General features: G+C 34.9%; 1 protein-coding gene across 6 annotated transcripts in view; it reads left to right on the top strand.

Moving 5' to 3' along the window:
* LOC129940367 (protein slit) overlaps nt 1-27190 on the top strand; it is a 224096-nt gene that overhangs the window by 141449 nt on the left and 55457 nt on the right. For 4 of the 6 annotated variants that reach the window (XM_056048683.1, XM_056048682.1, XM_056048681.1 and 1 more), the window contains exons 4-8: nt 13589-13660; nt 24537-24608; nt 24961-25032; nt 25754-25897; nt 26042-26277. In XM_056048683.1, coding sequence (XP_055904658.1) covers nt 13589-13660; nt 24537-24608; nt 24961-25032; nt 25754-25897; nt 26042-26277 — 596 coding nt within the window. The remainder of the gene's footprint in view (nt 1-13588; nt 13661-24536; nt 24609-24960; nt 25033-25753; nt 25898-26041; nt 26278-27190) is intronic. The other 2 variants (XM_056048685.1, XM_056048684.1) reach the window with 1 other exon arrangement.

The following is a 27190-nucleotide window of genomic DNA, read 5'->3' as shown; positions in this document are numbered from 1 at the left end:
ATAGAACCTACATTCTAAAACAACGCATTTTCCAGTGGCAATGAAAGTTACAAAAGTATTACAGCACTTTTGGAGTATACGTTGTGAGGAACCTTCTCGAGAAGAAATTGTGAGATAAAGGTTGAGCTTGCCTCAGCCGCTGCTCTACCCACAGTTCTGTTCTTCTACTTCTTTTTCTAGAATGACTCCCTTGCTTTTAATTTATGTGACTCCTCGGCTCACGTAATTGTTGAAAGTGACAAATTTTGAATTCTTCGAATCATCTTACAAAAATTCACATTAAACAATTTCAAATACTCGACTCAATTTAAAATGAAACGAACTAGCAAATTGTTGTGGCCAGTCAAAGTGATACCTGAAGATGCTGTTGTGAAATCCTCTGGAATCACATCACGCAGTCAAAAGTTAATGCTGGAATTGGGTCTCATCAAATCATCGAATAATGGAACATTTAAAATATTAACCTTGGCTCAGAAAGCCCTCGACAAATGTATTGCTTTGGTTAACAAGCACATGACTTCAATTGAATTTCAGAAGATCTCACTGCCTGTTTTAACTTCAAGTGGTCTGTGGAAGAAAACAGGAGACTTGATCAGGGTGTAGGAGAATTCTATCTCTTTAAAAACAGACATGGCAAATAGCACTTGCTAAGTGCGACTCACGAAGAAGCTGTGACATCAATGCTTGCTAGTGCAGCCCCAATCTCCTACAAAAAGTTTCCACTACGTTTGTATCAGATTGGTCCAAAATTTCGAGATGAATTGAAGACCCGGATCGGACTTTTGATTCGGACGAGCTAAAGAATTTATCATGAAAGAATTATACATATTTGATAGAAATATCGAAGAAGCTCAAAACACCTATGAACAAGTCGGCGAGGCATATTTATCTTTTTTCAAGAAATTGGATGTTCCTTTTGTAAAAGTCGTTAACAGAACTGATATCATGGGAGGAAATGTCTCACACGAATATCATTTTGTTCCACGGACTGGCGACGACCAAATTTTCCAGTGCGAGGCTTGCAATTATTCGTCAAATGAAGAGGTCTCTGGGGGGATACAAAAGTGCCCAAAATATCAGTCATCAATAAAAGAATCACGTGGAATTGAGATTGGCCACACATTCCTCCTGCAGGACAACTAGTCTAAGCCACTTGGTGCAACCTTCCTACAGGCCAATAGAAAACCTCAAAGCTTAAATATGGAGTGCTATGGCATCGGTATAAATATTTTTCTATCCGCATTCTTAGAAGTGAAATCGTCAGAAAATGAGCTCAAATGGCCAAAGGTTTTTGAGGTTAGCATAATCCCTGCTAAGGAGGAAGAATTTTACAACAACCTGACAAAGATTTGTGACCTTGACGATATCATCCTGGATGACAGAAGACATCTGACTATCGGCAAACGACTTATGGAATCGAAGAGAATAGGCTTTCCACTCATCGTTGTGATAGGTTCTAAGGTTTTGCAGAGTCCTCCACTTTTCGATCTTTATATTGATGGAATCGGCAGAGACGTGGGAACTCCTGAGCTCCTGCGAGAGATAAACGCCTATGTGATGTCAAAAACACAGCTCATGAATGAAAAACATAGAGATAATAGTTTTAATCGTATTTTATCTATTAAGCAATCAAAATTAAAGCTTTATAGGACAATATGCGCAACTAAAAAAAACTGAAAATATTCCAACTATAGCCTGGAGTGTTGACAAAAACCTCAGGTTTCTTGATTCTTTGTCGATAATTGGAATGAGGCAGTTTAAACTTAGCTCTTAAGGCTTTGAAGGTTCAGTTAACACAAGGCTTGGTAAATCTTTAACCTCTTTTCTACGCTAACAATTACCGACCTATTGATAGACTATCTGTTACTTCTAAACTTTTCAAGTCTATTATTTTTAAGTTAATACTTTCGTCGTTCCAAATCAGTGTGGTTTTACTATAAGTGGTGTTCTTTCTGCAAATGGGACTGCATTTTTACTGACTTCAGTAAAGCGTTTAATGAACTCCCTCGTCGAGTTTTGCTTGTTAAATTGAGAAAACTCGATACTAGTAACTTTCGTAAGCTGACATCTACAAACCATTTGAAGACTTAAGATAAACTTACAAAGAAAATTCTGAACAGTATTAAAATGTTGAAGTCAATAAAATTAATAAACTAAAAATTAAGGAATCTGGGATTTCGTGAACATTTCGTAAAATGGCTAAAATTAAATATATTAATATTGAGTACCTAAAAGTTCGGTATTGGGTCCAATTTTCTTTTTTATCTATATTAACTCACTATTTAGTTTGATTTTTAAAGGCGGTCTCACAGCTTTTGCTGATAATGTAGGGTGTTCCTATGGAGCGTAATGTGATTTGGACCTAATGAGTGATATTAATTGGGGTCTTAACTTATTGCGAAGGTGGTTTCAGAACACTATTATTATTGTCTTTTGCTTATCATCTTACAATTTTTCTAATACTAAACTTTACCATCATGCACCTGAGCTTCAACGTTTTAAACTTCAAAATCGTCACTGTACTGTAGGTTGCCTCATTGATACTCTTTCTATGAGCTCCATTTGCTGTGATAATTGTTTTTTGGTCGAGTGTATAAATGAGTTCAATTATTTCGGTCACTTGATAGATTCAAGGACGAATTTTTATTTCCACATTGAAAGTCTGAACAGGTATTTCCGGTGCCCTATCAGACATTTCTCTTATTTGCGATCGATTGTTTCTTATTTTCTCCTAAAAATAATTTACTACGGAATTTGAACATGTCTTAAGGATCGACATGAACCAAGTTTTCCATTATTCTATGATCAAAATGTTTTTTCTGTTCGTCATTTGTATTGTTTTAAAACGTCTGGAGTTCCACAAGGTAGTCAATTAGGCCATATTCTCTTTATTTTACTTATGAACGATTTACTGTCTCTGTTAAAGCGCTCAAAGTGCAGACGATGTTACAATTTTCTAAATTGTTTCACTCGTTTTTTGATTTTTGTGTTCGTAACACCCTGCTTCTTAAAGTTGATAATTCTAAACCTTTCAGCAATTTCTTTAACTCATGCATTTGACAGATGAGAAATGGATGAGAATGGATGGTTATTCAATTCTTGTTTGGATTAAGAGAAAATAAAAAAATATTCCGATCCTTCTGTAATAAAGCAGCTTTTTGTAAAATTTTGTAGAGCCAATTCAGGACTAGTTCAAAAACGGTTCCTGAGATTTGTGTTGAAGATTTTGCAATATGCTAATTTCTATGATCTCTTATTTTATCAGACTAAAATTTATTTATATGTCGAATTTATAGAGCCTACGTTCTGCGTTCATTGTTAATTTATAAATGAAAATAATGACACTTTGCACCTTTTGTCTCGTATATCAACTTTAATATTCGTCAAACAAATTCGAGAAATTTAACTGATTGTATGCATATTTTAAACTGTCGGATTTGAACTTATGAACAATTTCCTCCTTAAAATGTCATATTTAAATTATTCAATTACTTTTTTTCAAAATATCCTTGGCGTTAGGTAAAAAGGTCTTAAATCAAAAAATTCCATTTTAGGGCGTTGATTTATTGTAACGGCCTTTTTTGAATCTCTTATTTATTACTCACAACATGAGTCTAGAATAACTGCTATATATCGTACCTATTAATTTAGTCTTCAGACAATAAGACAGATATGAATGTAATAAGTGCATTGAGTAGGACTTTTTGACTAACGTCAAAGATCTAACAGCTTGTTGACAATAGAGTGAATCATGTGTATAAAGTTTAAACGAACTCTTTAAAGCTATTGTTTGCTGATTTTTAAATAAATAAGTTCTATATTTTCAAACGGAGATTACGCTAATTTGGAGGAATATCCCATTAGGAGTTCCGAAAATTGAAGAATGATTGATAAAAAGCTTCTTCCGAAGATATTGATGTGCAAAACAACAATGCAATTCTGGAAGAAAAGTTTCTTAGGCCTGTTATTTCCCGAGCAAGAGTTATCACAATTGTCTACTAAGACCTTTAACACCTATAGTATTTATTTATTCTTTAAGACAACGTGAACGAAAAGATGTTATGCTCCATAATCAATCCAAAATCTTCAAGATGACATATTACAGAATATGTGAAACATGAGTGGAAAATACAAGGTTATGCAAACTCTTATTTTAGGGAAAAATCATGTATCGGGGTTCGTACCTTGTTGTGGTCATTCCTTAAATTTAGTGGCACAGGCAGCTGCTAACTCTTGTCCATCTGCTGTTCAATTCTTTGATTTCGTGCAGAATTTGTATACGTTTTTCTCATGATCGAAATATTATCGGAGAAGAAAAGCCGCCAGTTTTTAGTCTTGAAAAAGCTCAGTGACACTCGTTGGTCTTGTCGAGCTGAAGCTACGAAAGCCTCAGTCAACGGCTATTCAGAAATCGAAGAAGCTCTAACCAGCATATCTTTCAATAAAGAGCAAAAAGACATCGTGAGGAATGAAGCAATGCACCTTTTACAGAAGATGAGTGGTCTCGAAACTGCTTTGTTTGCAACATTTTTGAACGATATCTTGGAGCGATTCAACGCTACAAACAAGATGTTCCAAGAGCCGAAAATTATTCTTGAATCGTCAATGCGTGCACTAGAATCCTTTAAATCATTCGTGGAATCCAAACGAAATGATTTCGATAAGGAAAAGTACAAAGTATCCACCTTCATCATTCTTCTCTTACTAAAAGATTGCATGCCTATGAAGCCGTTCGATCGAGATTTGGATTCCTGAATCACATCAAATAGTTCGATGCTGAAAATTTGCACGCTGTAGCAGAGGCATTGGTGAAAGTGTATCCGGATGATTTAGAGCCTAGTCTTGGTAATGAGTTGGTTCCATTTGTGTCTTTGGTTGACTCGTGCAAAAAGGAAAAGGACTGTGGAAAAGATCAATCGCCGAAACTATTTTAATAACAAATTCTCGAAAATCAAAATTTCAGAGCTACATTTCCAACCTCGAAATTGCATTGAGAATGTATTTGGTTTTGATGGTAACAAATTGATTATAAAAATAGTCTTCGAACCACGTCGGGAAAAAACCGTCTATCGAAGCTTTCTTTCCTGAGCATTGAAAGCGATTTACTCTGAGAACTGAATTTCAACGAAATCAGCAGCGATTTTTTGTCGAAAAAATCTCTAAAGGTCTGTTCGTTAACCCTAAAATTTAATTTCAGATAATTCTTTTTTCCGTTTATATTTATATGTGTTTGTTCAATTCTTAAGAAATCTACTTGGTTTGTTGCCAGGGGGCCTCCGTTGCTTCATTGCGCCGAGGCCTCTGGACCTTTTAATCAGGCCCTCATTTGTTTTTTTCAAAACTTGTTCATTACATCATTTCCTTCAATACCTGTGTTTTGTTGAAAAATCTATCAATAGTACGGTAGAATTTACACCAATAACAAAAACAATATCCCCAGTATGAATACTGCCGATAAAAGTTAAATTCGAATCTTACTACAGATGGGTTTTTGACATTTATACGAGTCTCGAATGGATCTTATGTGGTTTCTTTTCCAAATGTTAGTACGATTGGTATTGAATTTGTAACTCGATGGCTGTGTTCGTTGAGTAGTTGCGCATTTAAAATCATGTGTTTTCCATTTGGGAAAAAAATCAATCTGTTATTATTTAGTTGTGTTAATGAAAATGGACTAACTGGGCTTATTTTGAAAGAGAAAACAATAGAAAAGATAAATAAGTTTTTCTATGTTTCCACCAAAGGCTTATCTCAGATTAAATTGAATAAATGTTTTTGGGGTTTCCACCACAGAAGATGATTTAAAAATGATTAAGTTTGACAGCACTTTCTTAAATACAAATGGTGTTTCGATGTTTGTTATGAAGTGCAAGTGAGATAGTTTGATTCGTGTTAAACAAAGAAGAACTGAATAGTTCAGCACTACATAAGAATATGGAACCTTCTTCTTGTACAATTCTTTTTAAATTTGATTGAAACAAAACTATATCAAACTCCTTTCAACTCGATAGAAAGAATTTCAACTTTAACAGTTATATAAAGAATTGAGGCGTTCTTCAAGATCGCTTCAACACCACATGTTAATGTAGTAGTTTACGAACAGACCCCTTCTTGAAGTTTGAATTTTATGTCAAATTGTTTGGTGATGAATGAATTTTTTTTATAGGAGCTCAATTTTCCAGTTGTTTTCTTGCCATTTCTTCTTGAAAGTTGTCCATTTTATTAGTTTTAGTTAGTTTTTTTTGCTAAAGTTAATTTTAATTTTTAATTTGTTGATTTTCACAAAACTTTCTTCTATTTATGTTTTTTTTTAAATTATTATTTTGGCAGGTCGTCTTTAGATTGTACCAATTTTTAAATACAAAAACCTGGCTTCTGCCGATGGGTTTTCTTGGGAATCGTCTACTTTGCTATTTATAGAATGCCAAGAAAACAAGGGTAATATCAAAATGAAACCGCTTATTGGAAAACCCCGTAAAACAAACCTAGCCAAAAAGCTATTCATTGAGAATGTTTAACAAAATATTTAATACAGAAAATAACAATGTCAATTCACATATAAATCAAAACTTTAATTAAAGTAAAATTTCCCTATTAAATTTCCATATGAAATAATATTTTCTTTTTTTAAGTGTTTTTATTTAGAAAATTTCTCAAATTTAGATTTTTTGAATAAAAATGATATGGTAAATAAAAATCCATCCGATCCACACTCGTAATGTATTTCAATACAAAACAAAGAAGGGAAGAAGATAAATTTATTATTGTTGTTGTTTTGTTTTTTTAAACTCCCGCAATAATAAAACAATAATTTCACACCAATCTTCTTAATGACTTTTGTTTAAATATTCAACAGCTCATATAAGAAATAAAGACAGACTGCATTCCATCAAATTCCAAAAAATTTGAAAATAAAAAAACCGAACTGAAAAATGAAACCTTGGGAATGTTTCAAAAGAATTTTTCGCCTCCCTCTCAATCAATATCAAACCAACTGTCAAATATCATAAAATACAATTTTCTCCTTTTATAAATGAAAAGAACAACAAAGGAACGAAGGAAGGGGGGTGAAATAAGCGTTCTAGAACTTCATATGAATTTATGCATTTTGAATTTATAGGAATATTCTCGTATATGTTGTGTTGAAAACGCGTTTAAAAAATGCACATCGTAGGGTAAATTGTGTATCTTGGAGTGAGATCTTCCGTGTTGAGCGTTTTATAGTTTCTCACATCCTGTTCTGCTTATTTTTCTTTTTTTATTCTTTTATTTCTTAGTTTGCTTTCTGTGTGTGCATTGACACGGTTCTTCTGGGAAAATTATATCCTTTCATATTTTCTTTTTATTCCTCTGTTATAATGCATCATCAGGAATGCAATCGTTTGATGAAAGGAGACACAAGGAAAAAAAAAAAACAAAATGTCAGCGTTTCCCCATCCGACACCTGTTTTTGGATGATTGTTTGTTTATTTAAATGTTGCAATTAGAGTAAATGATGATGTGATGTCTGACATACAAAACAAATGACACGAAAACAAAAATGGTATCCTTGTTCGGCGAAAGGGGCGGGGTAGACAATTCATCTTTTTTTTTATTCGCTCTCTTTGCTGCGTGTATGATGTCCTTTTAATGGGTCTGTGTGTCTCCCCTCCTCGTAGAGAGACAGATTTTGCGATAGGTACTTTTCTTTGAAAGCAACGTGCCTATGTCACACAGTGGGACAAAGGTTTTAAAAAGAACGACAAATATTTTAAACTGATGGCCTTCGAAGACAGGCTAATAGATAAAAATGTATGTGACTAAATTAAGCATAACTATTCTTATAATAGAAAATCGAATGTTAATTAAAAAGCAAAACAAAATTTGATAAAATATTTGTTGAAATCTTGAGAAGATCAAAGCAAATGTTAAACACAAATGCAAATGTATTCTAAATTTAATTAGATTTTTTGGTTTTCAGTCTTGCAATACTAATACTCTTTTCAGAGTTTGTCTTTTTGACAGCTGTCACTTGATTTATGCTCAGTTTACTTTGATAATTCATAATTAATAGACTATTGAATAAGGTTTGTAAATGTATTACCAAAATAATGGTTCGGTTATGTGCGACGACGCAACGCATCGAAATAAACAATTTTTTGAGGGAAAATTTTGGTGAGCGCAATATTTAGCGTCATGAGTCTTTAGGGTGGCCTCTAAGATCGTACGACTTAACACAGCTGGACTTTTTTGTTGACACCTTGAAAAACAATATTCTAAGCGTTATTGTTCAAATAATTGGGTGCAGCACCCAATGCAGCCACTTGTCTATAATTATGTTCAAATCATAGTGGCATAAAGCAGAATTCTTAACTATAACATTAAATAAAATGGTTTTATTTCTTCCTATCTAAAAAACACCCTTTACATAAGTAAATTAATCCACATCGATATAGATAAAACGAAATTTAAACTTATTTGCTAATTCAAATATTTTTCATTTGCCTTAACTTCATTTTAAGGAGAATGTTATAGCTATTATTGGAATTCATTATTGAAACCAATCATTTGAATTTTCTCGAAAATTTACTTGTAGCGATCATTGAAAATGTCTGCCATTTCAAAAAATTCCTGATTTAAATCCATTTTCTGACAGAAATCTGTCATTGAAAATGGGAAACAAATATTGCCCTGCTTGAGTTCTTGTGTTAACTCAACTTTTAAAGCCTTAAGACTGTGTAGTATCCTTTATGAAATGTTTATTTCTTCAACACTCCAGGCAATATTCTTAATTGTTCTTGAACGACTCACGTACACCATTTCGATTATTTATATCACTGACTTGTTCCAACAGCTCAAATTTGTACATCAGCTTAACTACTTTTAGACGAAAAGGTGGTCTGCACAATATCCAAAAAGTGTGTAGCTTTGGGAACAGTGACTACAATTTAAAAACTTCATAATTTTTGTAATGAATTGAAATAATCTTATCCCGTTGCTGAAACGTTTTTCGTACTTTGTTTTTAGTAATTGCGTAGTTTTGACTTGTCAGAAGTCAACAGATGAGCACTTCAAAAATGACAAGTATCAAAATTCGGGTTATTCAAATTGAAACTTCTTTCTGGAAAACCCTTTTCGAATTTTCAAACTTAAAAAATAGAAACTTCGAGGACCAACATTTGCAAATAAGTATGTTTTTATAACTTAATATAAGTTTTGAAGTAAAGTAGAGTAAACATAGTGTTGGCTAATTTATTTATTCAGCTTAATACAAGCTTTAACTTAACATAACTTAACTTAACTTATCACTAGCTTTACATTTTTTTTTCAAGTTCTTGTTATTAGTTTTCAACATTAATTTAAGCTAAATAAAAGCTCTTTAATGTACAAGAACTATTAATTTTGATTTCATAAGACTTAAAATTACAAGGGACGAGGAATTCGGACTCAAAAAGGGAAAAAGTAAAGGGTATCTTTCAAATGGGGTTTGGAAATGTTAAAATCGAAGACTACTGCAACGTTGCAGTGACGAAGAATTTTTGACATTGGTTCAAAGTGCCCGTAATAAGTGTGGTGATGAGGGATATAGAAAAGGGAAACAGATCGCAGATTTCTAGGGTTAGTGTTAAGATGAATATCACTCAGGAGTGCCGGGGAATCTATATTGTCCATTAACAATTGGTGAGCAAATGACATATCAGCGTTTTTGCGTCTAATGTATAAGGGCTGCAAACCTATAAGTTTAAGTCGATCGGCATAAGGAGGCAAGTTGGATGTATCATTCCAGGGGAGGGCACGTAAGGCAAATCGAACGAAACGTCTTTGAACATTTTTAATTCTGAGTGAATGGTTTTCATAAAAGGGAGACCATACTTGGGATGCATATTCAAGATGAGGACTGACTATTGAAATGTAAAGCGTTTTAATTACAAAGGAGTTGGAAAATTCTTTGACCATTTCTTAATAAAACAGAGAGATCTATTAGCTTTATTAATAATTTGGTGAAAATGGGAATGGAAATTCAGGTGTTTGTCACACATAATACCAAGATCTCTTATAGAATCGACTAGGCTGACTGCGTAAGTAAGGAAGTAGTATACTCTATGAGATGGAACTTGTTTGCGCGAAAAGGTCATTTGTTTACATTTACCTACATTGAACTCTAGAAAATTATGCATGCACCACACAAAAAAGATATTAACATCATTTTGTAGAAGTAAGGAATCAGATGGAGTAGAGATAATCTTAAAAATTTCCTTATCATCCGCAAACATTAGGATATCTGACTTTTTTAATTTAAGACAGGCATCTTTAACAGATAAGACGAAGAGAAGGGGACCAAGGTGACTACCTTGTGGGACTCCAGAAGTTGCATGTATAAGACCAGAGACTGAGTTACGGAAAAGGACTCAATACGTTCTATTCGCAAGATAGGAGCTTATCCAGTATATAAATATAGATGGAAAGCCTAGGGCTCTTAGTTTGGTAAGTACCATTTCTTCAGTTATTGTAAACGATGAAAGAGAGGTTTGAGTGCAACCATCTAAATAACTAAAGTAGTGTGGATCCGGATCATGCAGATGTTCAGTATACGATTTGTTAAAGTAACTAGCAAATAGATTTGATATGGTTATTGGATCAGAATATGTTGGAGAAACTCATTGAAGGTGGAAACCCATCAAATTTTCGTTTGACATTTATAAACTTGAAAAATTTCCTTACATCAGAAAGAAGGTTATTTTCCATTTGGTTAAGGTATTGGTTATAAAAGGCTAACATAACAAGTTGGGGGTCTTCTAAGGGGAAAAGTGGATTAGAAAATTTAGATAATAGATCATTAATTAAAATAAGAAATAGTATAGGAAACAGGACAGAGCCCTGGATCTTACCAGCATTTGATTTGTGTTTCTCAGACTTGAACCCATCCAAAACTGCTTTGATTGTACGGTCAGGAATGTAATTTCTAAGCCAAAAAAGGAAGGATTTATCAAAACTGTAGACACGTAAATCCTGATGCCAAACTCAACCACACTCAACAAATGCTTTTGAAATATCAAGTGCAATAATCGTATTTCCAAAACGGCATACAAATTTGTTCCATCAAGGATTTATTGTTACGAAAGCCGTACTGCCATTCATTAAGAAGCCTTCACTTTTCGAGATATCTGTTGAGCTTATTAAAACACTGAATACTTGGAAAGAAGAGATGTAAGCGCATTTGGTCGATAATACAAAAGGTAGAAAGATTCGCCTTTTTTGACTATCGATTGGACCGAATACCGATTTTCATCTACTCGGAACTAGAACTGAAAATTAATATAGATAAAAAAGCTAATATCTGGTACCCGTGGCATGATAGTTAGTGCGTTGGAGGTCCCTGCCTGTGCCACCTAAAGTTTTTTTTCACGGGTACCGCCTCTTGCCAGGAATTGAAATATTCTCCAAGAGTAATTCTTGTTATGAAAAGGGCTTTCTTAAATAAGCCTTTTAGATTCGGCATATAAGCTGTAGGTCCCCTCCATCCCTCCAATTACTCGCACACAGGAATGGTTGTGAGTGAGTTGTAAGTCACTAGTCCCTGGTTTTCTACGGACTGTTGCGCCACCTAATTTTTTATTTTTAAAAAAGCTTTTTCAGTGTTTTTGCGGAACTGTGTAAAGTGAGACTGGATAAAAATTAATTTTCTTTTTGAAATTTGTAAAAAAGAATTTCATCAAATTGACAACAATTTCTAAGAAATATGTATGTATATGTGTTATACTTTTTCATCTTTACTAAAGTTCATATTGATTATTTTGATTTCTGCCCATACTTATATTTATTTAAACCCACTGTCTGTTGATAAGAAAAATGTGATTTCCCCAAGAATTTAAGAATGATGAGCCTCCACTTCATTCCGCGTCGCACCTACAGCTTCAGCTACATAGATACTTGTATACGTACTCGTAAGTCGTAATATATACGTATGATAGTATGAAGCTGTAGCTCTTCATTTATCAAAACATTAAACTCAAGGAAGATTCTCAGATTTATTTTTTTGTGTTGTTAAAGTTCTAAAAATGGCAGTAGACTTGAACTGATGGCCATATCCCGGCCATGTCCCGGCCATATAATACCTAAACAACACCCGCAGGCTAATTTACTTGCCTACCTGGATATGACTTATGACCTCCGTGTGTATATATCATCTGCGACTACAACGACGGCTACGACCGACCGACCTGCGATGATGGTTCGTTATAGATATCTAGATACTCGTTTTTTTTTTCTGTTAAACACCCCAAGGTAAATGTTTTTACAAGATTTAGACAAAACTCTACACGAGGGGATATTATCTTTCTTTTTTTGTTCCCCTCAGCTCACTGATGATGTTCGTTTTTCGTCCGTCTTCTGTCTGAACATCTTTTTTTTTTTGAGGAACTCGAATTGTAGGCAGGTACACGCACAAACATTAGTAATTATATATCATAAGAGCTGAGATACATCTCAAAGATATGAAATATGAAAATATCACAATAAAAATAAAAAGAGAAAACAACAAGATAAATAACTTAACAACAAAAATGCTGGCAGGTAAAAGTGAGGTAAGGTAGAGTAAGGCTGAAAGGGTCTTCGACTCCAACAAATTGACCAAAATTTGTGTTGTTTTTTTATTTTCATTCTTCCATTCCGGAATCTCAATTCTCAAAACAATGTTTTTTTTCTTTTTCACTCAGGTTGCTAGAATTCACAAATAACATTAAAGAAAGGACACAAAATTCATCAACAACAACAACAAAAGGACACAACCAAAAATCGATAAAAAGCGCCAAACCTTAAAGTAACAAAAATATTTCGATTGTTGGTGTTCGACAATTTTGTTATTTTATTTTTGCTGACAAACTTAAAAGGATGTGTGTGATGCTCTTTGAGACATTTATAGCTATAGCAAATAAATTGCGACAGTTGCAGGACGAATAGAACGCAACTGATGGCAAATAACAGACGAACAAATTGTATTCCTTCTTTTTTTTCAATACTTCCTAGATCGCTTTTCCTTTGAATTTCGGGGGTAAGAAAGTAGAGGAAAATAAGAAAATTGAAAATAAAAGAAATACGAGATAGAAAAAGGCGCTCATCCAGGATGTGGCAGGATATAAAAAAAAGGATGTTGCCTTTTATATGGTATAGAAGAAGAAAGATTCGTTGAAAAATCTGTGGGAAATCTTTGCGTCTTCGACGTCTCGTATAGCTTCCACCACCACCGCTGGTTTCATTCGTCGTCGTCCTTCGTAGTTTTGACTTTCTCTTTTTGTTTGGACGATTCAGGATGTCGAATATATAGACTGCGTCGTCGTTGTCGTTTTCGTCTCCGTTGTCGTCGTCGTTGTCGTCTGCCATTAAGTGCCAGCGGAAGTAATGAATAACGATGTCCCCACCATTCTTCAACCACCAATATAACTGACCCACCCCCCTAAACACCCCATAAATTACGATATTGTATGTGCATTTGTTTTTGATATAATAAATCTCTAAGGAGATACTAAAAGCGATGATTAGGCAGATGAAATATTTTATTTTTTTTAATTTTATTTATTTAATTTCTTTTTCTTCATTTATTTTATTGCAGAGATCTCCAAGGAAATAATATCACAGTGATATTTGAATCAGATTTCCAGCACTTGACCAAACTGCGAATATTGTAAGTATCTTTTTATGTCGTCTATACTTTGGAGACTTTTGAATAAATTTTATAATTTGACTTGAATGTTTAAATTCCTAAAATAAATAGCTGATGATGATGGCTGAAGTGGATTTTAAGTTGAATAATCTTTTTTTTTCCTTTCCTTCGGCTTTTTTTTTAATTTTTTGAATGGAAATATTATTATTAAATTGAATGAAAAAATTATGTTTTGAGTGTCCATGAAAAAAAAATAATAAAGAATTGCGTGGAAAGTATAAAAATAATTTCATTTAAATTACTTTAAGCTCTCATTTTGTCATAAGAAGAATTTATTACGCCGCCGACTGTTTTTTTATAAATTTAGTTAATCATCCCTTGGCTTTAACCAAGTGGCAACTTTTGTGGATTTAAAATCAATCTTCTTTTCAGTCAATGTGTCAGCAAAAATGTCTTAAAATTACACTTGTCATTCTTTCAATATAAATAGTTCAGCTTTTCTGTCAATCAATTTAGTTTGTGTAGTTTTTGTAAATCAGAAAGTTTGCTTGTTTGTTTGTTTGTTTGGTCGTCCTTCACGTCGCAAAGGCCCAATATTATGATTTGAATTTTTGTGTGGAGGTAGTTACGAGACTACTTTTTACCGTGGTGAAATTTTTTACCCTCAGCTCATTCGAGCAGATTCTCTGATAGCACTTTTAATAACATATTCGTCATAAAATTTTGTCTAAGAACACTAATTAGTAGTATATTATTAGGTGCTTCCTGCATTTGAACTTGCCTATCATTAGGCGTTTCTTATAACGACAATAACGCACGATACTAAGCTGAAACACTATTAAAATAAGAAGATAGATGAATAAAAATTAATGTCAAGGGCTATTGTGACTCTAATGGAGCATTTTTACACTTGAGTACACAGTAATTCTAAATGCATTGCAAGTGCTTACCTTGGTTTACAAAACAACGATTCTAGCACTAAGTAACTATGTTGGTTTTGAAAATAAGTTCTAACTTTTTGGATGAAGTCGCAGGAAATATGAGGGTGTATTTGGCAATTGACACTGACAGAGCACTTCATACCCAGAACAGTTTTTTAACACTTGGTTTTTTTAACGATACAAGACTTCATGTCACACAACTTGGTCGAAACATTATATAGCTAATATTTTAACCAAATTGTACGCTGTGGCTTTAAAAAGGGTGAATTCGCCAAATTCTAATAATTCCAAATGTTTTACAATTTCAATTCAAAAGGCTTCAATTCTCTTTTAAAGTCAATTTCGCTATGACTCCATCATAACTTTAACATAAGACAGCTTTGTTAACTAACCCTGGAATGACTCTATGTAAAATTTTTATTTTTTTTATTTTATGCGCGCACTAAAGAGGTTATGAATACCCTTAAAATGATTAAACACAGTGCGAGCAGTTAGGAAAGGAGGATAGGATTAGAAGGAGAACCGATACACATTGGTTTTGAATGTCTGCAAATTGTAATGAGTGGGAAATATTGAACCTGGTAAAGCATTCCACATTCGTGTAGTGTTCCTAAAGAAAGAATCTCTGTACTTAACAGTGCGTCCGCAATTGAGTTCGTGGGTGAATTGATGGGCATTCCTAGCAATACGAGTATTACGGTTGAATTGCTTATGGGGAGTGGCTGGTGTTCAAGAGAAGCAAATTTCTCGGTGACAGAACGATCTCCTATCATTTTAAGAGCTCTTTTTTCAATTCTCTACAGAAGACTCAAGTACGTTATTGGGGCTCCAGCCCAAATATGAGAGTTATACTCAAGTTTAGGACTAATAAAAGCTTTGTAAATTTTAGCCAGGAGCAAAAAACTTCTTGTAGTACCCGTGGCATGATGGTTAGTGCGTTGGACTCTCATGCAAGGGGTCTTGGGTTCAATCCCTGCCTGTGCCACCTTAATTTAAAAAAATAATTTTCGCGGGTACTGCCTCTTGCGAGGAATTGACAAATCCTTCAAGAGTAATTCTTGTCATGAAAAAGTGCTTTCTCAAACTAGCCGTTCGGATTCGGCCTAAAATTGTAGGTCCCTTCCATTCCTGACAACAGTACTCGCACACAGGAATGGTTGAGAGTTGTTAGTCACTAGGCCCTGGTTCACAACGGACTGTTGCGCCACCCCATTAAAAAAAAAAAAAAAAAAAAACTTCTTGCACCGTCGGAGAAAACCTAAACACGTTTAAGCATTTTTGGCGATGTCAAATATGTGATCACTCCGCAACAAGTTGTTTGTGATGCACATACCTAGGACGGATAGTTGTTCAATCTTCTCGATGCGAGTACCACTCATGGATAGTGGCATTGGGGGAGGGTAACGCTTTTGTGACAGGAGGCAGCATTGAGTTTTCGAAGCATTAAATTCTACATGGTTTTTGATTCCCCATTGTCAAGATCAGAATTTAATGAGCTTATCATACGCTGCCATTGGTAGTCCACATCCGAAAACCAAGGATGAGTATCTAAAATCGAATACGAAAAGCAGAGGGTACTGTCATCAGCGAAACAATGTAGTGGGTTAGAAGTTTCAGACAAAAGATCATTTATGAATATAAGGAAGAGAGTCGGAGACAAAACGGAGCCCTGGGGCACACCAGCGTTTATTTTATGGATATCAGATTTGAACCCTTTGGCTTTTAGCAAAGCCACGTATAACAGCTAGTGGTCATACAGAATATCCCAACAATTCAAAATTTGTTACGTATACGCCACAGTTCCCAATTAAAGAGTAAAATTGTCAATACTATCATGAATACCAATTCACCTTTTGATGAATCTTTTAAGAAAATTGATAAACTTTAATGTAAGCCGTAATTAGTGATTTACTTACTTACTTCCTTTAGGTGGCGCTACAGTCCTGGACGGAACTAGGCCTCAACCAATATGCATCTCCAGCCATCTCAGTCCCAATCTAGCTCTCTCCATTAACTCTACATGACCATCTTAGTCGTAATTCTGTTAACCAAGTCAGTGCCCCTGTACAGCCCTTACAGCCCGTGGTTATATCTTCTCCTCAACTCCCCATCTATGCAGACGGCACCAACAATCACCCGCAGAATTTTTCTCTCGAAGCATCCTAAGACGCTCTCATCTTTCTTTAACAGGGTCCAGGCCTCAGCGCCATAAACGGAACCGGGATGATGAGTGTCTTATAGATGGTGATTTTGGATGCTCGAGAGAGGACTTTACAACTGCATTGCCTTCTTAGTCCAAAGAAGCAGCGCTGATATCGTTGTCTGAGTTCATAGCGGTGCCTAGGTAGACAAAGTCCTCACCTACCTCGAAGTTATAGCATAGAAGTTATAGAAGTTTTGTCCAAATCGTCGTTGATCAACGTCCTTTTTTGATGACGGCACTCATTGCACTCATTGACCACTAAACCCATCTTCTTCGCTCCCATCGCAATGCTCAAAAACGCTCCACTGATATCACGCTTTGATCTTCCAATTATCTTAATATCATCTGCGTATCCGAGTAATTGGAGGGACCTTTGGAAAATTGTGCCTCTAGTGTTGACGGTTGAGTTTTGCACAATTCTTTACAAAACGATGTTAAAGAAGTCGCTTGACAGTGCATTGCATTGTCGAAAGCCTTTTTTGAAATCAAATGCATCGTTGAGATCTTTTCTGACCTTGATAGAGCAGCGTGCATTCTCCATTGTCATTCTGCACAAACGGATAAGTTTGACAATGATACCAAAACTAGACATTGCTCTGTAGTGCTCTTCCCTATAGATGATGTCATACGCGGCTTTAAAATCGACAAACAGATAATGGATGTCGATTTGAAGTTCCTAAGTTTATTCCAAGATCTGCCGTAATGTGAATATTTGGTCAATGGTGGACTTTCCTGGTCTGAAGTCACATCGATAAGGACCTATCAAGTTGTTTTCGATAGATTTCAGAAGTTCACAGAAAGGATCTTATATGCAAAGTTCAGGAGACTGATGTCGGGCGCAATTAAGAGGGTTTAATTTTTTATGTATCGGTCAAACTATGCTGAGATTCCACTCATAGGGCATGCATTCTTCCCACCATATTTTACGATGAGTTGGAGCATGCGCCCTACCAAGTCATTTCCTGCTGTTTATAATAATTTGGCAGCAATTCCGTCAGCTCCAGCAGCTTTGTTGGACTTCAGTAAAGATATAGGTATCTTCACTTCGTCGAATTAATATTCTATAGTCACTATACCAACCGAGTCCAACTTCGGCCGTACTATAAAATACAGAGATTTGTTCTTTAGCCGTACAACGTGAATGTGGAATGCCTTTCCACAGTCTCTCTTTTCTAGTCTTTGCAATATTCAAGAATTCAAAACCAATGAGCACAGACACCGATAGCGCTTTTGCTAAACGAACTTCCTTAAACAATTGTTCATATTTTTAAAGAGAAATATAAAATATTAGAGACTCTTTCCATGAGTTTTGATTAAAAGAAAATACTTTATTCTTTTAAGGTTAAAACAAAACAAGTGCTCTAGTGACACGAATTGTTCCACCATTAACCGATTTTAATAAATTAATAGCTTTCACTAAAGAAACTGCATATACAATCATTCCCAGAGTTTCTACTGTTTTTATGTTGAACAATTTAAAAGCAATACATTTTTTCCTTATTTTTAAAGAAGGTGCATAATTTTTCACTATCAAAAAATTAATTTTCTAAACTCTATCATTCCCAACATAACATTAAACATCAACAAGTTATATAATAAAAATGTAAAATATTATAGCACTTCTATCAAAATATTTTGTAATTTTGATAAAAATACACTTCATATAAATTATAAAACCTAACTGACCAAACCACTTAGCTAGAAAATCTACTCAAGCTCATAAAAGTATTAATAATTTTGTTTCGTCATTAAAAAAAAGTATTTATTTTGCCATAAAATTAAAAAAAAAATATATTATACGCTTACGAAAAACTATCCCTATCCCAACTACCACTTGAACTGTTCGTCTATGTATGTCCAAACTCGTAACAACAGAACAACCTCAGTTAAGTAATTACAACTGTTTAACAACACCAATTTATCTGTGTTCCTTGCTCTTCTATATGCCATCAGCATCAGCATCAGCATGGACCATGAAGTATGAGTGTGAGCATAGAGCATGAGCTTCAGCTGCAGCCTTACTAATATACGAGTAAAATAGCAACAACTTGCTTAATAGCTAAAGCATGCTTCTGGTATAAACGCATCTAAAGGGTGTTTTTCTAAGAGGTTTTAAACTTTAAGTTGGCAACACAATTTTTTACTGGCAGCCATTTTGTCAGCTGTCAAATGATTTATTTTCTGTTTGGTTTGACATTTCACCATGAATAGATTGACGCCTGAATAACGTCTCCAAATTGTTAAAATCAGTGTTCTGGCAGTAATCTTGTTTAACGATTAGGCTCACTTTTGGTTGAGTAGATTCGTCAATAGACAAAGCTGCCGTATTTTAAGTGATCATAATCCTCAAACGTGTGCAGAGTCCTCGTTACATCTACAAAAACTGGAGGTTAAGTGTGCTTCATGAATAAGTTCCCATACTTCTTTAAGAACTATGCTTTCCAGAACGTTACAGTTTACTGACTTTTTTGTTCATCAAATGAACGACCAAAATGTGGTCTCAACATGTTGACGCAACATATCACATAACTCAAGCCACAATTGATTTATTGAAGGAAACGTTTTATAACCGTAAAGTTTTGTCATATTAATGACCTGTGACATTAATTCCAAGGCTGTGTGATTTAAGGCAGCTTGACTATTTTCTGTGGGAATATTTGAAGTCGATAGTCTACAGCGATAAGCCCGAAACAACTTTACGACTTGGACCATAAAATCACCACTTTATTTCCAATTTACCGCCACAAATGTTTAAAATAAAAGTCATGGAAAGTTGAACCTTCATATTCTACAACTTTCGAGCCAGCTGTGATGGTCATGTGTCAAAAATAATATTTACATTTAAATGTTAGAAGATATTCTATACCTCTTAAGAAAACACCCTTTACAAGTAGATATCCCTTATAGACGAAAAAAACAACACATCACTAGTGGTTTTATGGTTGATAAGTTTATCACTTGCAATATAACATAATGCCGCTTGCATTTGGTGAAACCAACCCAAACCTTAAACAAACCAAAAAGGAACCAAGGACGGACTTTTGTATAGCAGCATCATGTGTACATCAGCTTTATAGAAGTAATATCACATAAATGAGGAACACTCCTTTCCTTACATACATATGTACATTGCATTCATTACCTCCCTTCCCTTCCTCTATAACCCCCACCCCCTTTACCCTTTCTTCTCGTCTTCTGATGCTGCTGCTACTGATGTTGATGTTGCTGGGATGAAGCTGATGATGTTGCTCTTTTCTCTTCGTTCGACCAAAAAGCCAAAAAAACATCAAACATTGAAGCTGGTGCCGCTGCTGATGCTGATGCTGTTCCTGTTGCTGTTACTTGTGCTGCTCATCTTGATGAATGCTCCTCGGTTGTTATCTTTATTACATTTTCGGCTTAAATGAGTTTCGTGTTCATAAACATTTGGAAATTTTCAAATCTTAATTAAGTTCGTTCGTTCATTCATTTATGGGGGAGATGTGCGCACGGTTTGGGCAGCGAGCAAAGCGAGGGCGAGATGTATCTTCAACTGTGTTTTTGTCGATGTTGGATACAAAAAAATGTACAAATTACACACTTGCGATTGAAAGTTAACAGACAATTGATAGTTTAAGTACATTTTAAAAAGGTACTTCAAAATTTTGAAAATCAACCGTAAACTGTTAATGCAAGCTTTCAAAAGTCTTGTCAAATTTCGTACTTTTAATAAAAAATTTGTGCATAAGAAAGAAGATATAAAACAGAACCAATGAAATCAGTTAAATTTTACGTTGCCGTCATAAATATTTTCAAAGTGACAGCTCCCCTTCAAATGCAAAATCGAAAATTTAAAAAAAATTTACTTGTCATCTGTGCATGGGGAAGGAAAGAAAAACTACAAAAATCTACAAAACAAAATTTCAATAATTTTAAATGTCATTTTTAGTTTTCAATTGTGCAAATTTTGAAACTAGTAACGTTACCTTAACTGTCAATTTGAACTGATAGAGTTCTTGCTAAAAGAAAACAAAATTGAAAGACCAAATTATATCAGTAAAGTTGCCCACTGCATTTATTAAAATTTTCAAATTGACAGACTTACTGCAACTGTCAAAAATTTTGTTTGACTAAATGTGAAAAAATTGTTTGAAAATCAACAAAAATTGCTTAAAATGCCCATTCAGCCCGTGAGTATACTTTAAAAGTGACAACATCAACAACAACAACAAATGTCAAATTGAGCTGTCATAAGTGTTGTAACGTCATTAATAACAGTTCATTCAATAATGTGAAGATGTCTGCAATTCAAAGTCAATAGTTATGCTTTGTTTAGGTTTTATGTGATTGTCAAAAGCAATTGCCCTAAAACGTGTTGTTAACAAAAAATTGGAAATAAACTTATTGATTTGTATGTCAAAATAACCTAACTTAATTAAATTTAACAAAATACTTTGATATAGAGTATCCATTGATTTTATGGCAAAATATCCACACAAAAAAGTCGCTGAATGTATAAGAGTTTCTTATACTTTGACTTTGTAAGTCTCAAATATTACTATGTCCAAGTCATCTCAGGGATAAAAGGGGTCCACAGTTTTTTCCCAAACCCGCACGTCTAACTTTTCATAATTCTTCTGAAGGATTTGTCAATTCTTATGAAATCATTTCTGGTCATTTGTAAAAAATGTGCGCAACACTACGTCATCGTCAGTTCCTACGCTCGTTTCCAATGACACTCCTTTTGTAAGTTCGATTGATAAAGCTAATTTGCTTGCAACACAGTTTGCTGTTAATTCGATGCTACCAATGAGTGGCATGAATCCTCCTGTACTTAAAAGTGTAAACTATTCCATGGGACGAATCTTCTTTCGCACTCTTGCAGTTGCTAGAGTACTAAAATATCTTGAAATTCACAAATCGACTGGCATGGATAGTATGCCAGGTATTCTTCTAAGGAGGTGTTCTTCAACGCTGGCAAAACCACTGCGTAGGCTTTTCCATCTGTCCTATTCTTCAGGTCTCTTTCCGAGTGGATGGAAAACTGCATTTGTCCAGCCTGTTCCTAGGCGAATCCTCCTCCCCCTGTAACTATTTTCCAATAGCACTCACGTCTCTTCCTTCCAAGGTCATGGAAACGCTGATCAGCTTTCAGCTTAAGAAATATCTTGAAGAACGGAAGCTTTTGACCGACCGGCAATATGGCCTTCGTTGGAATAGGTCCACTGGTGATCTTATGGTTTATCTCACCGAACAGTGGAATAAAGCTTTGCATCGGTTTGGAGAAAGTAAGGTTATTGCACTTGATATTTCAAACGGATTTGAAAGAGTTTCGCATCTTGCTCTCTTCTCTGTTGGGTTAGAAATTACCTTTCGGACCGTTCAATTCAAGTACTATGGGACGAGTTCAAATCTGATATCCACAAAATAAACGCTGGTGTGCCCCAGGGCTCCGTTTTGTCTCCGACTCTCTTCCTTATATTCTTTTGTCTGAAACTTCTTACCCACTACATTGTTTCGATGATGACAGTACCCTCTGCTTTTCATATTTGTTTTTAGATTCTCATCCTTGTGTTTTGGATGTGGACTGCCAACGGCAGCGTATGATGAGCTTATTAAATTCTGATCCTGGGGATTGAAAAACCGTGTACAATTTAATGCTTCGAAAACTCAATGCTGTCTACTGTCACCAAAGCGTAACCCTCCCCCAATGCCACTATCCATTGGTGGTACTTGCATCGAGGAGATTGCACAACTATCAGTCCTAGATATGTGCATCACAAACAACTTGTTCTGGAGTGATCACATATTTGACATCGCCAAAAATGCTGCTAAGTGTTTAGGTTTTCTCCGACGATGCAAGAAGTGTTTTGTTCTTTCTGATCAGGCTAAAATTTGCAAACCTTTATTCTTCCTAAACTCGAGTATAACTCTCATATTTGGGCTCGAGCTCCAATAACGTATTTCAGTCTTCTGGATAGAATTAAAAAAAGAGCATTTGCTTCTCTTGAACACCGCCGCAAGGTCTCATGCCTGTCATTATTTTATCATTACTTTTATAAACAATCCTTTATTGAAATAGCCAGTTGCATTCCTCCCCTTAAACCATTCAACCGTAATACCCGTATTGCTAGAAATGCCCATCAATTTACTCTCGAGCCAAATTTTGGACGTACTGTTAAGTACTGAGATTCTTTCTTTAGCCGCACTACAAGAATATGGAATTTTTAACCTGACTCAGTATTTCCCACTTACGATGTGCAGAAATTCAAAATCAATGTGCATCGGTTTCTCCTTTCTAATCCTATCCTACTTTCCTATTTGCTCGCACTGTGTTTAATCATTATAAGGGTATTCATAACCCCTTTAGTGCGCACCCAATATAAAAAAAAAGAAGATTATACCCATGAAATAACTTTAGTTGGCACATGCAGAGATTGAACCCAAGACCCGTAGCATGACAGTTCAAATTTCTATAATTTTCTACTACTTGTCTTGAATCTTCATTGTTTTATTTTTTGATAATAAAACGCAGCTAATAATTCAATTTTTGAATCCAAAAACTTTAAACCTGTTAAGAATTGTAAGTGACAGCATGGCTTCTCCCTAAACGTTACCGTCTTCAACTCAAAATATCCCAAAAGTCATCTTAACAATCTGTTGACCTTTTCATTTATCTTCTTTAAAAATACAAAAACACACTCAATAATTTTAAACCCCACTGTTCATTTCCATGGGGCCACTCAGAGCTCACTTTTAAATTTGTTTCTTTAATATCGTTGCTTTTAATGTGGCGGTTTTCAAAGATAATCGCTTCGTAAAGTGGTTCCTTGTGTGAGCTGTTCGCTCACTGTTCATGAAATGTATTTAACATTTCAGAGATAATTGCCTTCACCGCTGCTGCTGCCGCCACTACCACCATATTCTCTCCCAAATGGCACTCCCCCTTGCTTCGTTTCAAGTCCGTTCGTCCTCCTGAAAATATACTATACATAATAATTATTTATATGCTGCAATCGAGCAGGTGTCCCGCAGGCAGGCACTTTATGTGATTTACTTTTGCTATACCTTAGCTTACCTACTTTACCTACTACTAGACCTTTACACTCACTCATCCCTCGTTTGAAGTCGAGAATAATGTAATTACAGATAGAAAACACAATTTATTGGAATTACAGTCACGTCTGACTTTAGCACGATGTCAGAAACACACAAAACATACTTTGACAGGCAGAGGGTACATACATTTCTATCTATAGGTATAGGTTTGAAGAATGAATGAAGAAGAACCGAACAAACGAACAGTAGATTGAGGTGCTACTAGCTTCTGCTAGCTGCTACTGTTGCGCTGCTACTGTTTGTGCTCCTCCCATATGTCATCGCGGTGCCATCGTCTATTATCATTTGCTTCACCTGCAGGTCTCATGTCTGTCAGCTTTGTGCATGCACAACGTCTCTACTTCTATTACTGCACTCCATATACAACGCCAGTAGAGTGCTCCAAATTCATTTGAATATTACGATGCAGTATAAAAGGAGGTGTGTGTGCTTAGACTCATCATCATCACTGTCCAAGCCGAGGAGCCACCACCACACCATGGCCTCTGGCAAGGAATTTCCCTCTACCTTCTCTACTTAGGTTGACAGGTGGAAATTATGTCAGCCTCTCAGCTATTTGTTTATTTTGTATATATTACTCTTTTTCTATGTGGCATACCACAAGGCAGTCATATTAATACCTCTTCTTTTTTTTGTATATCTCTCATCTTAATAGACAACTAACTGACAATCAAATCCACACGATAGAGAAGGATGCCTTCCAGGATCTTATCTCACTCGAGAGGCTGTAAGTATCTAACTCCCATATAGAAATAAAAGTACAGTAAAGTAAAGTAAAGTAAACAAGATATGCAATTAGCCTAAAAGCATGCAACATAAATTAATAAGATGCTAAAAAACATTTTGCATGAGTAAAAACATTAATTAAATAAACTTTTATGCAATATTATTGATAAATTATTAAATACAAGTAAAAAATTAAATTTATTTTGTTTGAATTTTGCTTCATATACATTTTCTTTCTTCTTTTCGTATATTTTTTGTGTTTCTTATTTTAAAATTTTTCATTTTGTTTGATTTGATTTTATTTTTTGTTTTCTTATTTCTTTTTTTCTGTAATTTTTTGATGCACGCCTCAGACGCCTAAACAACAATCGGCTTAAGGCAATTCCTGAAAACTTTGTGACAAGTTCAGCTAGTCTTTTGCGATTGTAAGTAGTTACGCTTTTTTCCAATTCTTCTTATAGATTTATATTTATATATAATTTAAGTAAAACCCAAAGAATACAAAACAGAACAAAATATCCAAATACAATTCCAAAAAGAGAAAAAGAAAAAGAAAAAGAAAAAAGAAGAAGAAAAATAACAAATTTTTGTATTTATCTTTAAACTTTATTTAGAAGTAATTTTTGCAAATCGCCCCCTTTTTTTCCCACCGCACCACAACAAGGACCAAATTTTGAATAATGGAAATACTGAGTAAATATTTATACATTATACGCGCGGTGTGTTGGTCGGGGCTGAAACCCTTTTGCTGGCTACCAACGAACGTACCTTACATAGATTTGTAACAGCAAAAGGGTCGAACCAATTTCGGGTCAGTCAATTGTGAAATATGTTTGAATGAAAATTATGTCCTTGGGGAAGGAATGTGAAATGAAAAAAAGGAGGCGGAAGAGAATAATAAAAATGAAGAAAACCACAACCAAAAAAAAAGTAACCTTATTGCTCAACTTTGACAAATAGCCTATCTTAGATAGATGCCTTGCTTATGCCTTATGCCTACCTTCATTTTCATTTTCTTCTTTTTTGTTGTTCTTGTTCTTTTTTTAAGAATTGAATTTGTTTATTTTTGTTTACTGTTTGGTGTCTATAAGACTTCTAAATAATATAATAATTCTTTTCGTCATCATCATCATCATCATTATTCAGGGACATCTCACACAATGGCATTACGACGATTCCAAGGAAAGCCTTCAAAGGTGCTCAATCGATGCGAAGCCTCCAAATGGACAACAATCAAATTATGTGCATGGACGAGCAGGCGTTCAAGGGTCTTGTTGACTTGGAGATATTGTAAGCTTCTATTTTTTGTTTTGTTTTTCTTACTGTCCCCTTTATACCTTGCCTCATCCATAATGCATATTAAAATTTTGCCCCCACATATAGAATATCTACACGCTCTTTGATTTTTTGTTTCTTTTACTTTTTTTTTTGTAGAACTTTAAACAACAACAATTTGACGATGCTGCCGCACAATGTCTTCACCGGATTGGGGAGATTACGAGCCCTAAGGCTATCTGACAATCCGTTTTCGTGCGATTGCCATTTATCTTGGCTGTCGAGATTCTTACGCAGTGCTCCACGACTGGCACCATATACAAAATGCCATTCGCCAAGTCAGTTGAAGGGCCAAAACGTGGCAGATCTGCACGATCAGGACTTTAAATGCTCAGGTAAGTGATCGGTGATCTGTTCAAATAGTCATTTAGAATTGGAAATCAATCGATTCATGTCTATAAGATGTATACGAGGTATGAGTATGTAGGTAGGAAGAGGTACCTTTCCTATACCGCGCAAGGACCACCACATGCAGCATAATGTAAAATTGGTTGCTTTTTTTTAGCTTAAGGCTGTTTTGTTTTATAATGTCGAACTGTCTATTCGTCACGTTGCAGTTGGTTGAGTTACAGTGGGGCAGCCGATTTTATAAGGTTAAACAAAATTAGATTTGATGACCAGTATTTAAATAAATGTGTATGCATTTGTATCGTGGGAAATAGCAAAACCTTTTGAGAGTTTTAAAAAACACATTGAAAAGAGTGATTCAAAATTTACTGCTGGAACTAAACAGTCCGCTCAAAAAAGTTCGGATTTTAACCATTCTACTCCTGACTTTGAATGAAGTGCAGTTCCATTTCATTGTTACAGAATGAAATTGAATCCAGACCTCTATAGTGTGACTATTCTACTTTGCGAGTACTTCATTCCCCGTAACAGTCTTAGAAAATATAAAAATTAGTAACAAATTGCGTATACGCCCAAGTGAACCAATAATATAAATTTATTAATTTATTTATTTACTTGCTACAAGCTTTTAAAAAAAGGACTTAAAGCTGGACTTAAAGCTTTTTATTTTTTTTGCTAAGGCGTAGGTCTGAAGGTCCCCACATTTGTTTTTAATGAACCAACATTTTAAACCGAGTTGGAGAGATTGTTTCTAAGTGCCAAGTCAAAGGTGCTATGCACGTTTTTAGCTAAGTGAAGCATTCTTGCTATAGGTTGAAAAAGGCCATAAATTGTATGTCGATAAGGAAGGCGAAAAAGAGGGTCCTGTCGTTCCTTGGATTAGTATAAAAATTAATCTTT

Source organism: Eupeodes corollae, chromosome 1 (assembly GCF_945859685.1).
Source record: "Eupeodes corollae chromosome 1, idEupCoro1.1, whole genome shotgun sequence".
NCBI classification, from domain to species: Eukaryota; Metazoa; Arthropoda; class Insecta; order Diptera; family Syrphidae; genus Eupeodes; species Eupeodes corollae.
The sequence above is the reverse complement of the archived record's forward strand: the minus strand, read 5'-3'. Positions and strand labels throughout refer to the sequence as shown.